This window comes from Bos javanicus, chromosome 5 (genome assembly GCF_032452875.1).
Source record: "Bos javanicus breed banteng chromosome 5, ARS-OSU_banteng_1.0, whole genome shotgun sequence".
Classification (NCBI taxonomy): domain Eukaryota; kingdom Metazoa; phylum Chordata; class Mammalia; order Artiodactyla; family Bovidae; genus Bos; species Bos javanicus.
This window is the reverse complement of record NC_083872.1, coordinates 24,492,349-24,507,478: the sequence shown is the minus strand read 5'-3', so window position 1 is coordinate 24,507,478 and position 15,130 is coordinate 24,492,349. Positions and strand designations below refer to the sequence as shown.

At 41.1% G+C, this 15,130-nt stretch overlaps 1 protein-coding gene across 6 annotated transcripts in view; it reads right to left on the bottom strand.

The window, feature by feature from the left end:
- PLXNC1 (plexin C1) overlaps window positions 1-15,130 on the bottom strand; it is a 156,365-nt gene that overhangs the window by 62,430 nt on the left and 78,805 nt on the right. For all 6 annotated transcript variants that reach the window (XR_009736334.1, XR_009736333.1, XM_061415753.1 and 3 more), the window contains exons 10-12: window positions 6,068-6,207; window positions 2,788-2,967; window positions 297-381 (exon numbers count right to left, since the gene is read on the bottom strand). Coding sequence is in view for 4 of the 6 variants with exons in the window: in XM_061415753.1 (XP_061271737.1) it covers window positions 297-381; window positions 2,788-2,967; window positions 6,068-6,207 (405 nt within the window). In the remaining 2 variants the exon portion in view is untranslated. The remainder of the gene's footprint in view (window positions 1-296; window positions 382-2,787; window positions 2,968-6,067; window positions 6,208-15,130) is intronic.

Here is a 15,130-nt window from a genome sequence, read left to right as displayed (position 1 = left end):
TTCCATTATAGCACAGATGGTAATATCATGCAACACGTAAAACCTTGTAACAGGACAAAAGCACAGAAACCAAAAGTATCCTCAACGTGTCACTGACTCAACGGACATGAGTTGGAGCAAACTCCAGGAGACAGCGAAGGACAGGGAAGCCCGGAATGCTGCAGTCCATGGGCTCACAGAGAGTCAAATACGACTGAGGGACTGAACAAGAACAAACATTTTAGTGTGATGAAAACAAAAATCATCCTTGAAGATTATTCACTATAACTATTATTACAAAGCAGCTGAAGACTTACATTTTTTTCTTTTACCTCCTGAGAAAAGATTAAGTTGTCAATTACATCAAAATTTCGGCCCATGATGGTTATATTTTGACCACCACTGCAAGAAAAAAATAGGAGTTTCATAGATCCATACACAGGCATTTTGCATTTGTGAATAAAACCATCATTTATTCATAATTTACTCAGTTACGTTTGAGAGCAAATTAATAAATTTTAATTCCCAATGCATGACATTTTTATGTCTTTTCATGATACTGGCCACAGATCATAGTTTTTTAAGAAACATAAATGTAAAAATTCAGGTTGGATCCTGTTTTAATTCTAGGAAAATGCCCAGATTCTTTTCTAGAATTCTGAATTTTATTGTATCATGTTACCCCATATAATTAGATCATCAGCTGCACCTTGAAAAGGTTTCACTAAACAGAATTTTGTTTGATTGCTGTTTAATCTATAGAAAGACTCTTCAGTCTAACAATTTTCAAAATCAAACTCCCAACCTACCAATTACATTTTATGTAGGGAGACAGGGAGTACTTTGGACAAGGTAAAATTATAAATGACATTACAAATCTAAATTCCTATTTGGTAAATCATATAAATAACAACTATGTCCTAGCTCTCCAAAACTAAGCCAAATGATTTCACATATTCTTAGCACATAATTGCATTTCAGCAAAATGGCCATTAGATGTGAAATAAACAGCTGTCCATAGCTCTGGCGGCCCTCACACCCCTGTTCACTTAGGTCACTAGACACTCATTCCAAGGGACAGGAGCCTGAACAGGTCAGCTCCGTCGGCCAGCTGAGCCCATGATGACAAGACCAGGAAATGGACATGAGAAGGCCGATTTGTGTAGGGCAGAGGGAAGGTGTTAAGCCCTGAACCTTCCAGCCACCAGGGGGAAGGCCAAGCTGGCCTCACGCCAGCCTGTCACCATTACTAGAAAACCAGGCCAAGTGTGGTCTGCCAATGGCCAGACTGCAGAGCCGTGTTCTTGCCCAGGAGTAACTGAGAGACACTGGCTCAGACTGTCACAGGTGATGAGACATTAGGAAACCTCCTATCTTACAACAAAGCACCGAGCACAGCAAGCCTGGGCCAGGCTGCCCGGGAGCCTGGGCAAGCTGTCTGAACGCTCCACACCCCAGTTTCCTCATTGGCAGAAAGGGTTATGCATAGGGGACCCCGTGGTCTTGTGAGGATTTCCTGAGTCAGAAGACCTGACACCCTGGCATGTGGGGAGTGTTGCATCACCGTTTGCTCCTATTTATAGGAAGGACTGAGACGCACGGCTGGGAGAACCATGCCAGAGCCTTGGTTTGGAAACGTCAGCTTTCCTCATGCTGTTGTTAGGAGTGGAACTGGAGTCCCAACCTCCAGGACCTCAGCACATGAATGTCTCTGGAGACAGGACCCCGAAAGAGGGAATTAAGGTTAACTGAGGTCATTAGAGTGGGTCCCAATCCAATATGACAGGTGTCCTTATTAAAAAAAAGAAAGAAAGGAGATTATAACACAGACAGGCACAGAGGGAAGACCACTGTGAAGACACAGGGAGAGGATGGCCCTCCGCAAGCCCAGGAGAGAGGCTGCAGGATAAATCAACCCTGACAGCACCTTGATCTTGGACTCATAGCTTCCAGAACTTTGATTAAATACATTTCTGTCATTTAAGCAGTCCAGTCTGTGGTACTTTGTTATGGCGGCCCTAGCAGCCTAATACATCCACCTCTCACTTCATCTTAAATGAGAATATTAGAAGTGATTTTTTTTCATTTTCCTTTTCTTTTTTTTTTTTTAAACAAAGCTTCATCTGTAGTTTTACCTAGACAGTACTTTGAAAGTTAGTTTCATGCTGTGTTAGATGGAGAAACTATCTTTAGGTTTATATTCCAAAATCTTAATGTGAATTTAAATTCAACTAGGGGGAGAATTTTTTTTTCTTAATGTAACAGAGTCATCTGCAAGAGTTTCTTTGGAATTTCCATTTCTCACATAGAGAGTATCTTTGAAATGTAGACACTGCTTCTCATTTAGATAGTTCCCAATATTTCTTGAAATTGTTCAAAAGAGTTTACTCTAAAGGTTATAAAATGAAGGCTATAAGAAGGAAGAAGCTTTGGGGCATATGCAGGAGTGAAATGTAGTGAAGAGGATTAAGTATTTGTATCAGAAACCCAGGCTTAGTTACAGTTGAATAGACACTGAGAAACACAAACATAATCTGAAGAGAAACCAGAATTTTAACAAACGTTTCAGCTGTGAGTTTCCTGGCAGCCACAGCTAAGAATAAAACAAGATGTACTCACAGCATTTACTGTGATGATGGGAGACTACCTACCTCTCAGGTATGGCTTTATTTTCTAAGAATAAATCCTAAAGAGGAAGTTTGTGAAAATTATGACAATTATTTCTATATTTATTTGAATGAAACCCATGATCTTTATACATATGGCCTTGTTAACCACAACAAGAGAAAAATACACTCTAGAAAGTACCTGATCCAGGTGGTAGCAGGATATATGAGGGAGCAGTGGGGCAGAGCAACGTAAGACAAGGGTCCCACCGAAGCACAGTTCCCACCATCGAACTGGATACACACATCCTTCATTTCTTTTCGGCTCGACGGAAGAGAGAATTGCATATGGGTGGCATTTACCACGTGGCTAACCTGTATCCTATAAAGGGGTAGAACAGAGCTCTTTGGTGACTCAGATAGCTAGCACACGTGATTACCTAAGGAGACAGGATATGAACTTCATTTGAACTACAACAGCCCCCAAACCATCAGAACAGCCGCGGGCAGATACTGATTAATCAGGGCCCACTTACCCAGCATGGGCATTATCTGGGGCTGCGTTCCTTTCTCTTTTGTGCATTTTTATGTTTTTATTTACATTTCCCTTAGAAGTGGGGAGAGAAGGAAATGCAACCACTGCCTTTAAAAATGGAGACGGCAATGGCACCCCACTCCAGTACTCTTGCCTGGAAAATCCCATGGGCAGAGGAGCCTGGGGGGCTATAGTCCATGGGGTCGCTAAGAGTCGGACACGACTGAGCGACTTCACTTTCACTTTTCACTTTCATGCATTGGAGAAGGAAATGGCAACCCACTACAGTGTTCTTGCCTGGAGAATCCCAGGGATGGGGGAGCCTGGTGGGCTGCTGTCTAGGGGGTCGCACAGAGTCGGACACGACAAGCAACTTAGCAGCAGCAGCAGCAGCCTTTGAAAAGCCCTAATATAATAGGAAGTTCAAAGTGGACTGGGTATCAAAGTTTATCAAGGAATTGCTATTCGTTTTGAGTGTGCTAATGGCACCATCCTTATCTGTTACACATACATACTGAAGTAGTCATGAGTCAAAGGATATGGTGTGATATCCTGGGATATACTCTTAAAAACTCTAGCCTCCATCTTCCCATCACTCTCAAAAATGTGGAGGAGATAAATGAAATAAGATTGGTAAAACGTTGACTTTGGAAGTTGGAGGATATGAAGAGGTTCTCTGTTGTGTACGATTGGAAATTTCCACAGTGAAAGACTTGAAAATCAATCAAGCGCTTGCAGGGAAGGTGTGGTAGAACCCAACCCTGGGCAGAGATGGATTCTGCCATTCAAAGAACAAAGAGTTCAACACTAAAGTCCATGCCAGGAGCCCAGGGGCCTTGGAATAAACCAGCATCAGAGCTCCTGATGATCTCCAGACAGGAATTTAGCTGGGACTGTCCTGGGTGCTCTTGAAATCTGCAGGGCATGCCCTCAACACCCTTTGGAAGTCAGAGCAAAGCCTTCTACAGCATTCCCTCTGCAGCTTCCTCTGTATATCACATCTACAATGAGCCTCTAAAGCACAAGTCATGAAGACGGGGTTGTGTCTGAATAACGCTCAGTATAATTATACCACATGAGAATCTACTATTATTACTTAAAGGCTTTGTACATGATTATCGATGGTAATGCCCACAGCCTTTAAGCAGTAATAACAGATTCATTCTAACAACAAGGCAAATTCAGAAACATTTGAGCCAGTCTGTACTGACACTTCCTCAAATTTACATTCTAAGATTTTATATTCAGAGCAAAGCTCTAGGAAACTCACTGTAAACTGGCTGATCATTAAAATTCAAACTTGTTTATCAATTTTGGAATGAGAGAGGCAGAAATATGGATCATTCCATTACTATTCTTATATTTTTCTCCTTGGAATAATTAGGTATTTTAAAAATGCAGTATTAAGAGAGGTTAGGATTATGGCATGAACTCTGATACAGAATTAACTGGGTATTATGTTTACTGCTCGTGAACTTGGGTTCACTACACAGATGTGGTTACTGAAATGCTACATGCAGAAAGGTCTCTCTTAGTCATTTAATTTAATAACTGCAGTATCTCAAGACACACTCGGAATTGAAATGAGAGCATAAAGAGTCAGAAACAGGGTAATGCTCTAAAAAACGCCTTATTTTCCAGTGAAGCTGACTGCCTTTCAGTGCACACACAGGTGTCTAACTTCACTACACAAAATGAAAGATTTTTGCAGCGAGGTATTTAGCCAGGATAAACGATACAAAAATACCTATGTCGCATAGATACAGCCACTAATGAGTGCTGGATAATTCTGGTAAATAGCAGAACAGAGAAGAGCATCCAAGGAGTAGCTTTCTCCATCAAAATGACAGACATCCCAAATTTACTGCTAGGAGGGGAAGGGGATGACGGTTAGATGCAGCAAATGAATTAAAACAAAGAATTCAGTATATAAATGTGGCAAATTAAAATGCTGTACAAATCTGTTTTAGTAGTTAAGAACCAAAACACCATGCTTCAGTGGATTGTCTTTGACACATTTCCATGGTGAGAACAAACTCACTACTCTACATCATGTAGATGGCAACATCTTTCTACTTTAAATTGGCCAACACCTCTAAACAGTAACAAGCAGAAAACTCAAATGATTTATTATGTTATTGTTACTTTATCTCATTTTGGAGAGTAACATTTACACAAGAGTGTTAGTAAAATACCGAGATTTTCTTCTCTCAAAGTTTCATTGAAAGAATGTGTTAGGGAAAAGAAGTCATCTGTGTTGGGGTGTTTTCTTCTTTTTAACACTAATAGATGTTTCATTTAGTTATTATTTGAGCCTGAAACCATTCCAGTACAGCTGCTGCTGCTGCTAAGTCGCTGCAGTCGTGTCCGACTCTGTGTGACCCCATAGATGGCAGCCCACCAGGCTCCTCTGTGGGATTCTCCAGGCAAGAACACTGGAGCGGGTTGCCATTCCCTTCTCCAATGCATGCATGCATGCTAAGCTGCAATACAGAGAATGCAACAAAAGAATAAAATGGATCAGAAAATTTGTCCTCTCAACTTTCAGTAATACATTGGAAGAGTGGCCCTATTTTCCCATCAAATTCTAAGGTACTCAACTATTTTTCTAAGTGATCATCTTCAAAATGATGTCTGTTCCTCAACTTACTTGATTTTGTTCATGAAAACAAATCAAGATCCCAATACCCAACGTCCTGGAATTATTGTATTTTGAGGTGTTGGGGGTTACATAGCACAGATTCTCTCACAATTAACTTCAATGTGGTGCTTAAATGATTTTACTTCTTGAAATCATGTTATATCAAATATACAGAGTAAGTGGCTCACATTGGCACATGGAAAGAAATTAATCATAAAAAGATTATAATCTCAATGCTATTCCTTTGGTATAAGCTTTAGCTTTTCAGTATGTTACCAAGAATAAATCACTAATATTTCAACTCACACATCCTTATCACAAGTACTGGTTCCTTTCAGGATCATTGTGATGTTCGATGCCTCGGTAAAGTTTGCTCCCGTGACGGTCACATTACTTTTCCCTAAGGTCGATATTTTCTGTGGCTCAATGGATGTAACAGAGAAGACCTATTGGAAAGAAAAGATTAAAACACAAGATCAAAGCTAAGAAATGGCATTGTTCCAAAAAATCTGTTTATGCACTGCCGTTCGAAGAAATCACTGGGAAATTACAACATTTTGCAAACACAAGCCGACAGTGTTTAATGAAATCAATGTATTCAAAGAGGACTGCTGAAGATTCACGTCTCTCAACATGCAACAGCATGAGGTCAAAGCAATTAGTCTTTGTCTCACAAGACAGTTGAAAATACAGTTGAAGGGTCTGATATTCTGTCTGAAGAGTGAGATATCACTAGAGTTCTCAAACATGCTTACTGCCTCACAGCCTCTGGAGGCTCACAACGTAACAAAATGAAGTAAAAGATGAGGCGTCCACTGACTGTAAGTCAACAACAGATGCATCATCAAGTTGGAATAAATGTCATCCAGGATAACGTAAACTCCCAAGAAAGCAGTTCCTATTTTTTGTTTGTTAGTTTCAGTAGGCTATTTGACTCAAGGAGTATACTGCAGGGAAAAAAAAAAAAACCTCAAGAAACCAACCAGTTGAGTCACCTAATATCAAGTAGTTGGATGCCTAAACTCCTGGAGCCACCCATTGTTATTCCACGTTTGTAGATACCATCTCCTCCTTGGAACCCACTACAAGCTTTATCAGGTTTTTTTCTATCAAGAAAGTTTCCCTTGGAATAACCCAATAACTGGGGCCCCATATCATGTAGATTTATGCACCTTACTTCTCTATTTGCAACATCTAATCAAATTCCCCTTAAAAAAAAAAAAAAAAGCCCTTTATTTGACAGCAAGAATCATTTTCCCTTTCAAAGACAAACCAATCTTGATCTCTTTCATTTTTCTCTACAGATGCCATTGTCTATCTTTTTGCTTATTGAGTAGTTGTTTTGTAGACTATTTCCAGTAAGTCTATGTTTTTCTATAATATGGACCAAACAGAGCAAGATTCTAAGATTCTAGCCCATACAAAGCTCGGCAGATCTTTAGTATGAGTGAATTTTCATACTCACACTCCTAGTGTTAGAAAATGACCCCCAGGTCCACAGATGCTTAATCATGTGGAGTTTGGCTAAGTCATAAATACCGAGTGTATCCACTTAGAGGATAAAGTCTAGGAGGAAGCCACTTAAGACCCTGGGGGAGCTCATGTCCAGCACCTGCCTGCCACCTGCTTCTTCGAGCACCCCAGTATCCACTGCTCCTTCGTATGTATGATGCTCATCAGGATGGCCTTGCCACGCTGCCCACCCTGCTGAAAGGATATTTTATCATTCTGCTCCTTGACAAACACAGGTGCTATATGGTGGAACAGTCACCATCGCTCATGATCACCGTGGATTGATTTTCCAGATTGAGGTAAATTCATTGTTAATGTCATCACAGCAATGATGTAATGTGACAGGGAATTGATTTCAGTGGCAGAATTTATTTTAATCACTTAGTAAAGGACTTGAGTCCTGTATTTATAGAATCACAGAGGGCCTGAGAGGGTCACTTTAATTATTCTGTTAGAGTTGACTGCATTTTATGGGGGAAATTATCTGCAAGAGTGGTACTTGGAATAGGGGGATTAGCAAAGACGTGGAAATAAATCCCTCGCAAATGTCAAGTGTGTGTTGTATACCAAAAGGCTTACTCTTTGCTCTGACAGGATGCCAGCTAAGTGAACAGGTATTTGTTAAACACCTACAGGATCCCTGGGATGGCACGAGGTACTGTGGGGGACACAGGACCTCTGGGTGCACTAGATCAGGAAAAAGCAAATTCCTAGATTTGCCTGAGCAAGTTTAAATTCAGTCCACTGCTTGTTCTTGGGCAGCCTATGGAAAAAAAAAAGTCAAAAGAAGAAGAATATTCCATGACATGTGTAAACACATGAAATTCAAATTTCAGCATCCATAAATACAGTTTTTTGGGAACACAGCCACACCATCATTTATGCATTGTCTGTCACTGCGTTTGCACTATAATGGCAGAGCTGAGTCTTTGCAACAGAGATCACATGGCTTGCAAAGCCTGAAATATTTACTGTCTGACTTTTTGAAGAAAAAAATCTGGCGGACTCCTGCTCTACTGGGTCCACTGTCTTCCTTGGGAAGCAAGAGACTTTAGGTAAACCTTCATCTACCTATAAATGTGATGCAGACTTCACATTTATATCCAACTCGGCTCTGATTCTCGGGTTTCTTTGCAGATAGCCCTTCTCACTTCTTCTACTTAGACAGTTGATGTCTGCTCAAGTGAAATTTCAAATATGCCAAGTAAATGCTACTTCTTTGCTTTCAGGAGAGGCTAAAAAGAGAGCCTTCTAACTAGCCTAAAACAGATTTTCTAAAGAGGGTTATAGTTTGCTCTTTAAACAGCTCCACAAAAACCATCAGAGGACCTGCCATGTCACCTGATTAACTTTTTATTTCCCCCTGAGTAGAGACAGTCCTGCTACTTTCAAAAGGATTTTGTTTTAAAACCTTATTGTTGACAGAGGTTTCTAAGATGGAATCTAGCCCTGGTCTATTTTGTGAAAGCAGATGCTTCAGATCTGCTTGCAAAGAGGGTCAGATTAGTTGTCCTTTGTCTGCTTGGAGAACCTCTTTTAATAAGTGAGTTAAAGTGCTACCAAGCAGACCTCATTAAATAAACAACACAGATATACAAGAAAAGACAGTGTGCCTATATGGCTGTACTATATGCCTACAATTCTTAGAAATACAACACTTGCTATTTTTACTGATAAATAGTCTTTAAAAATCCAGTACATACAAAAGGCCAAGAATGATCTCGCCACACACTCAGTATTCTAGATCTATTTCTGTATTTGAATCAAGACTTCATTCATAACCTGAAATGAAGTAGCAGGTCCCATAAGCTGACACATACAAGGGGTTAATTTAAAAACATAATCTAGCTTGATGCAAAGAGATTATTCCTTATAGCCCTGTGGAGTGAGATTCCTCCCTCATCCTATGCCCAAGGATTTCCATTTATCAAATCAAAATATCATTGGCTCTAACCCTTAGAGCCCTGGGTTGCCCAACAATTAACCTCAGAACAGTTTACTTCCTGTCAGTTACATTTTAAAGACTTAAGAGTTATTTTTAAATGGCTGCACAATTTTAAATTATTTAATAAAATATTTGGAACTCTGGCTTTAAATCACTGCCTATTTGATATTTTAAAAAAAGCACATTAGAAACTGGTTAATTAGGTGATTACAGAATACCCAGTTATTTAATTTTATTTTTTTAAAAACAAAGTCATTATAAGACACCGGAAATAGCACAACCACTAAGAACTAGTTATCTCTGGAAAGGTCTAAGAGGATTACTCTTGACAGGAAGAGTACCTTTTGTGAAACCTGACATCAACACAATGCAAATTACCATGACATTAATGGAGAAACTACCATTATGATTGAAAAGAATATTAGAAAGAGGTACATTAGGAAGGCTCAATTTATTAAGACCAAATTGTACTCTATTAATCTGTTTCCAAAAAAAAATCTGAATACAGCAAAGCTCTCTGTAGGTCTGGACCTGAATCAACACTCAGGAAAACGTTTCTCAGATTTTCACTCGTGAAATTAGTTCAGACGAGACTGGATAAAAAGTCACATGGATTAAAAAAACCAGCTGGAAATCTGAAACCAAAGGACATTAGAGAGATGAAAGGTAGCACAACTAATTAAAGGAAAGTGCCTTATAGGGCCCTACAGGGGTGAGAATTTGGTTCAGAATTATTTAACATCTTTATTAATGACCAAAAAGGATGGAAATAATATATTAATGAAATGTATAAATTGAGAAGAGTGGTAATCAGCAGTGGAGATGGTAAAGTGTAAAAAGAGGTGAGGTGTAGAGGGAGAACACCAAAATACAGTCCCACCAGAGAAAAATGAGAGCGTTAATTGGAACAAAAACATCGTGTCCATCTGATGCTCAGCCCCCAGCTGAATGCTTCTTCATGGCCCACCCATCCATGAAGGGACTGGTCCTAGGGAGCTTGAGAGCAACTGCCATTTGGTCGTAGCAATTATCAAGAGTTAGAATTCCAACTGAGATGGAGCAGGAGACTTCCGAGCAGGTGACAGACCAAAGCCTTGTGCAGAGAGATCAAGGCTTGCTGCTCTGACCTGAGGGGGACTTGAAGGGGAGGCTGCTGAGGCCAGTCCATCAGGTAGCTACTCTCTGTCATGGAACCTTCTGAATGTGGTTCCTCAGACCTGGCTGAGGCACCCAGGACTCTGTGACCAGGGTGGGCAACACCTCCATTCCATTAGAGACCCCTGCTTGCAGATTTAACCCCACCAATCAAAACCCATCCCTCTATTGAGCTTCAACTTCAATATGAGATGCTTGATGCTTCCCTCTCCTGAGGGCCTCGGTTTCCCATCTCAAGCCTTCTCTGCTCTTCCCATCTTGGGGAAGACGCCAGGCTTGCCTGGGTCCAACTCCTTTTCTTCGACTATGCTCCAGCCTATCACCCCATCCCAAGCCTTCAACACTAACGCACACTCCTGACAGCTTGCCCAGGCCACCCAAGAGAAGTCTCTTCCAGACTGACTCTTATCATTGATACTACATTGAGGTCATGCAGTATATGTGGTTTCATTGCTAAGTCCTGTGCAACACTTGTGACCCCATGGACTGTAGTCCGCCAGGCTCCTCTGTCCATGGGATTCCTAGGCAAAAATACTGGAGTGGGTTGCCATTTCCTTCTCCAGGGGATCTTCCCAACCCAGGGATTGAACCTGGGTCTCCTGCATTGCAGGTGGACTCCTGTACTGCAGGCAGATTCTTTACCAACTGAGCTACAAGGGAAGCCCCATGCAGTGTATACTAGTGATCAAAGCTGTGGCCTAGACTGCCTGGGTTCAAACCTCGTGTGTATCACTCACCACCTACTGACCCTGTGCAAGCCAACATTTGTCTATCAGGTGGAGAAAACAGGCCCATCGTAAAGCTCCAATAAAGAGGCACTTTGAGCTCAGGATATAACCCCAGGCTTCACAAATATGGGCCACCCCTAGTCAATTTTGCACATTCTGGCATTCCTGCTTATAGCTTTTTCTGTCGTACACACTAAGAAGCTTCATAACAATGCATCCCCAACTATTGTAAGTTCTTAACATAAACTCCACGAGGGCACATATTTTGCCTCTCTGCCCAGCACACAGTAGGTGTTCAATAAACACGTTTCGAATGAACAAATACAAGAGCGAACCCCACAGCATGCAGCTCAGTGCTAGGCCCACAGAAGCTACTCAACAAGGCACATGTTAAACTTGACTTTGCTTTTTAAGGCAGGGACCCTGAATGAGGTGATTTGGGTTGACCGTGAGGAATTAAAATGCACATCATACGTGATGGAGGAAGAGAAGAAAACTCACAAGAAAGAGAAGGAATGTGAATCTCCCGAGAGCAGGAAGACGTGGCTTTGTACCGTGCGTTTCTACCCGGCAGTGATAAGTATAACAAATATTAGAACAACCTCATATCACAGACCTTCACAACCTTTCCTTGAGAACAGGAAAGACAGAGCAGTCACCTCTTCTCTTGGCAGGTGGAGGCCCCAGATATAAGATTATTAAGAAAAGGAAGGAAAAGAGGTTAGGGCAGGGTGACAAGGCCAACTGTTTCTGACAGAGACTGGCCCTGACCGTTGAAAATACTTTCCATCCAAAGGGCAAATATATTGACAGATTTTTAAAGTTATTTGCCCTATTCCGCTGATGCGGCCCCTAATGAAGCCCCCTAGGGTTCTTTCTGGTTTGACATCATTAAGTCCATTCCTGGTTCCCATGGGGGAGCTGCCATGACAGTACATGTTTTTAAGCTGTGGTCAAGGGATGGCTCACAGGGTCATGGAACAGTATGAAGACAACAAAGCCAAATAGGAGTCAGCCAGGAGCCCTCTCTTGTAAGTTCCACATGCTCGCACGCACGCCAAGTCGCTTCAGTCATGTCCGACTGTCTGAGGCGCTATGGACTGTATGGCCTGCCAGGCTCCTCTGTCCATGGGATTCTCCAGGCAAGATTACTGGAGTAGTTTGCCATTTCCTTCTCAGATGAGTTCATTCATGCATTAAAATAAAAAAGTCTTGAAGAACATTCTACTGCTACTGAAAAACAAGATGTAAGGCTCTATAGATGCAGGCTCCAGGGTCATTTCAACCTTGTCCTGTCCCATAACTTTCTGCATCCTTCTGCTCCAGCCAAACTAAATCACTTGGGGTCTCCCATAAGGGGTGCACTGGAATTTTCTGTGATGCACTATGCTTTTGCAATGCCCGCGCTCTATGCTTAGAAGACCCACCCCGTCTCCAAGTGTCTCTTCCCTTAACTATCGGCTCCATGCCATCTTGCATCAATCCATCCATCCATCAATCAAAGACTTAACCAACCACACTGATGAAGTGTTTTTAACTGCCAGGCCCTGGGCTTAAATAATCAGGAATGACTAAGACAAGGCCCCGGGCACAGAGAGGCTCTCAGGGTTTGTGTACTTCCTGGTACCTTTCCTAGGTTACTATTTTCTATCCTTTATTCTTATTTCTGTGCTTATGTACACATAAGATTCTTAAGACTGACGACAAGAGATGTTCCTGATTCATGTGTATCCTCCTCATGGTATCCATGGAGCTCTGTGTATTGGTATATATTCGGTGCACAATCAACACCTGTAGGGATCTTCAATCCAAGCTCAGCATTAGGACACCCAAGCCTGTGTACCATGCATTCACATCTCATGTCCCCATGCCTGGCACGTAGGAAGCACTCAGTATGTATGTGATGTGGAAGATGCACTGAAAGAAAGCCTTTGATGGCTTCTCTGTTAGGAAGAGTGTTCCATGTTTCATTCAAAGCCAACCTGAAGGCCAAACTGGAAGTCTGGATTTACACATTCCACATGATAAGGAAAAGACAGCAGTGTATCACAGAGCAGGAGAAATCCATCCGGTGACAATACTCCATTCCCAGTGGTTCATTCTGAACTGAGTCATTCATTCATTTCTGGTCATGCCATGCAGCTTGCCAGATCTGAACTCTCCAGTTGGGGGTTGAACCCATACCCCTTGCAGTGCAAGCACGGAGTCCTAAACCCTGGGCAGCCAGGGAATCCCCATGTATTTAAAGAAAACATTTCAGCATCAAAAAGATGTCTTTCGCCAAAGGTCATGCACGGAGAAGCCCTGAAGACAGGTCTGGGCTTTTGTTTATTTCCAGCTTTCTCCTATTTCCTTGGTGACCCCAGTTCTTTCAACCACATATGTCAAAAGGGTCAAGAAGACATAATACAGGAAACCAGGATGCAGTGACTGTATTTTTTTCTTTAAAATAAAAATGTAAAAAGTCACTGCCTGAACCATGACTTAGCAATAGAAAGGGACACATTATTGATGCATAAAAGAATGCGGATGAATTGCCAGAGAATTATGTTGGGTTAAAAAGACCAATTCACAAAGGGTACCTCTGGATGATTCCATTTATATAAAATCTTTGAAATAATAAAATTACAGAATGAAGAACACATTAGTGGTAGCCAGAGGTCAGAAATAGGCAAGTGGGAGGGGAGGAAGAAGTGGGCAGGTATGACCACAGACAGGCAATATGGGGGAGACTTGAGGTGAGAGAGTTGATCTGTATCTTGACTGTATCTTTGACAGATGTCATTGTCAAATCCTAGTTGTGATATTGTGCTATTGTTTGGCAAGATGTTACTACTGGGAGAAACTGGGTATAGGTTTTATGAGGTCTCTCTGTATTATTTTCCCACAACTCCATGCAAATCTACATTATCTCAGAATAAAATGTTTGCTTTCAAAACGATCACAAAAACAGAAGAACAAAATCTCAGAAGCCACACTTTCTGATTTCAAAACTTATTACAAAACAGTATTTTATGGGTATACAGACAGACCTATAGACCAACAGAATAGGATATACAGCCCAGAAGTAAACCCTTGCATATACAGTCACATGATTTTTTGGTAAGGGTGCAAAGCACATTTAATGGGGGAAAGGACAGTTTTTTCAACAAGTTGTCTTGGGAAACTCAATATCCACAGAAAAGAATGAAGTTGGACACATACCTTATACCATATATGCAAATTAACTCAAAATGGATCAAATAACCTAACTGTAAGAATGAAAACTATAACACGCTTAGAACAGGAGTTTTATGACATTGGATTTGCCAATGATATCTTGGATGTGACACCCAAAGCACAGACAACAATATTTAAAAAAATAAATTAGACTTGGACAAAATTTTAAACCTCTGTGCCTCCAAGGATACAGTCAACAGAGTGCAATGGCCATCCATGGATAGGAGAAAATATCTGCAAATCTTATATCTGATACATGGCTGATATCTAAAGTACATATACAATTCAACCACAACAAAAAAACAAGCAATCTGACTATACAATGGACAGAACAGTTGAATAGACATTTCTCCAAAGAAGCACACAAATGGCCCACAAGCACACAAAAAGAGGTTCAATGTCGCTAAACAGTAGGCAAATGCAAATCAAAATCACAGTGAAATACCACCTTATACCAAATTAAGATGGTTACTGTTAAAACAAAAAGTGTTGGCAAGAATGTGGAGAACTTGCAACACCGAAATGCTGTTGGTGGGAATGTAAAAAGGCTGAGAGGTAAGGAAACAGAACAGAGTTCCTAAAGAAATTAAAGACAGGATTACCATAGGATCCAGCAATTCCACTGCTGAGTACATACCCCAGAGAACTGAAACAGGGTCTTGAAGAGGAATTTGTACACATCCATTTATAGAAGTATTAGTTACAATAGCCAAAAGATGTCTGCAACCCAAGACATCAATGGAATGATAGAAGTGTCCATCAGTGGGTGACTGAATAAACAAAACATAATATATACAAACAATGCAACAT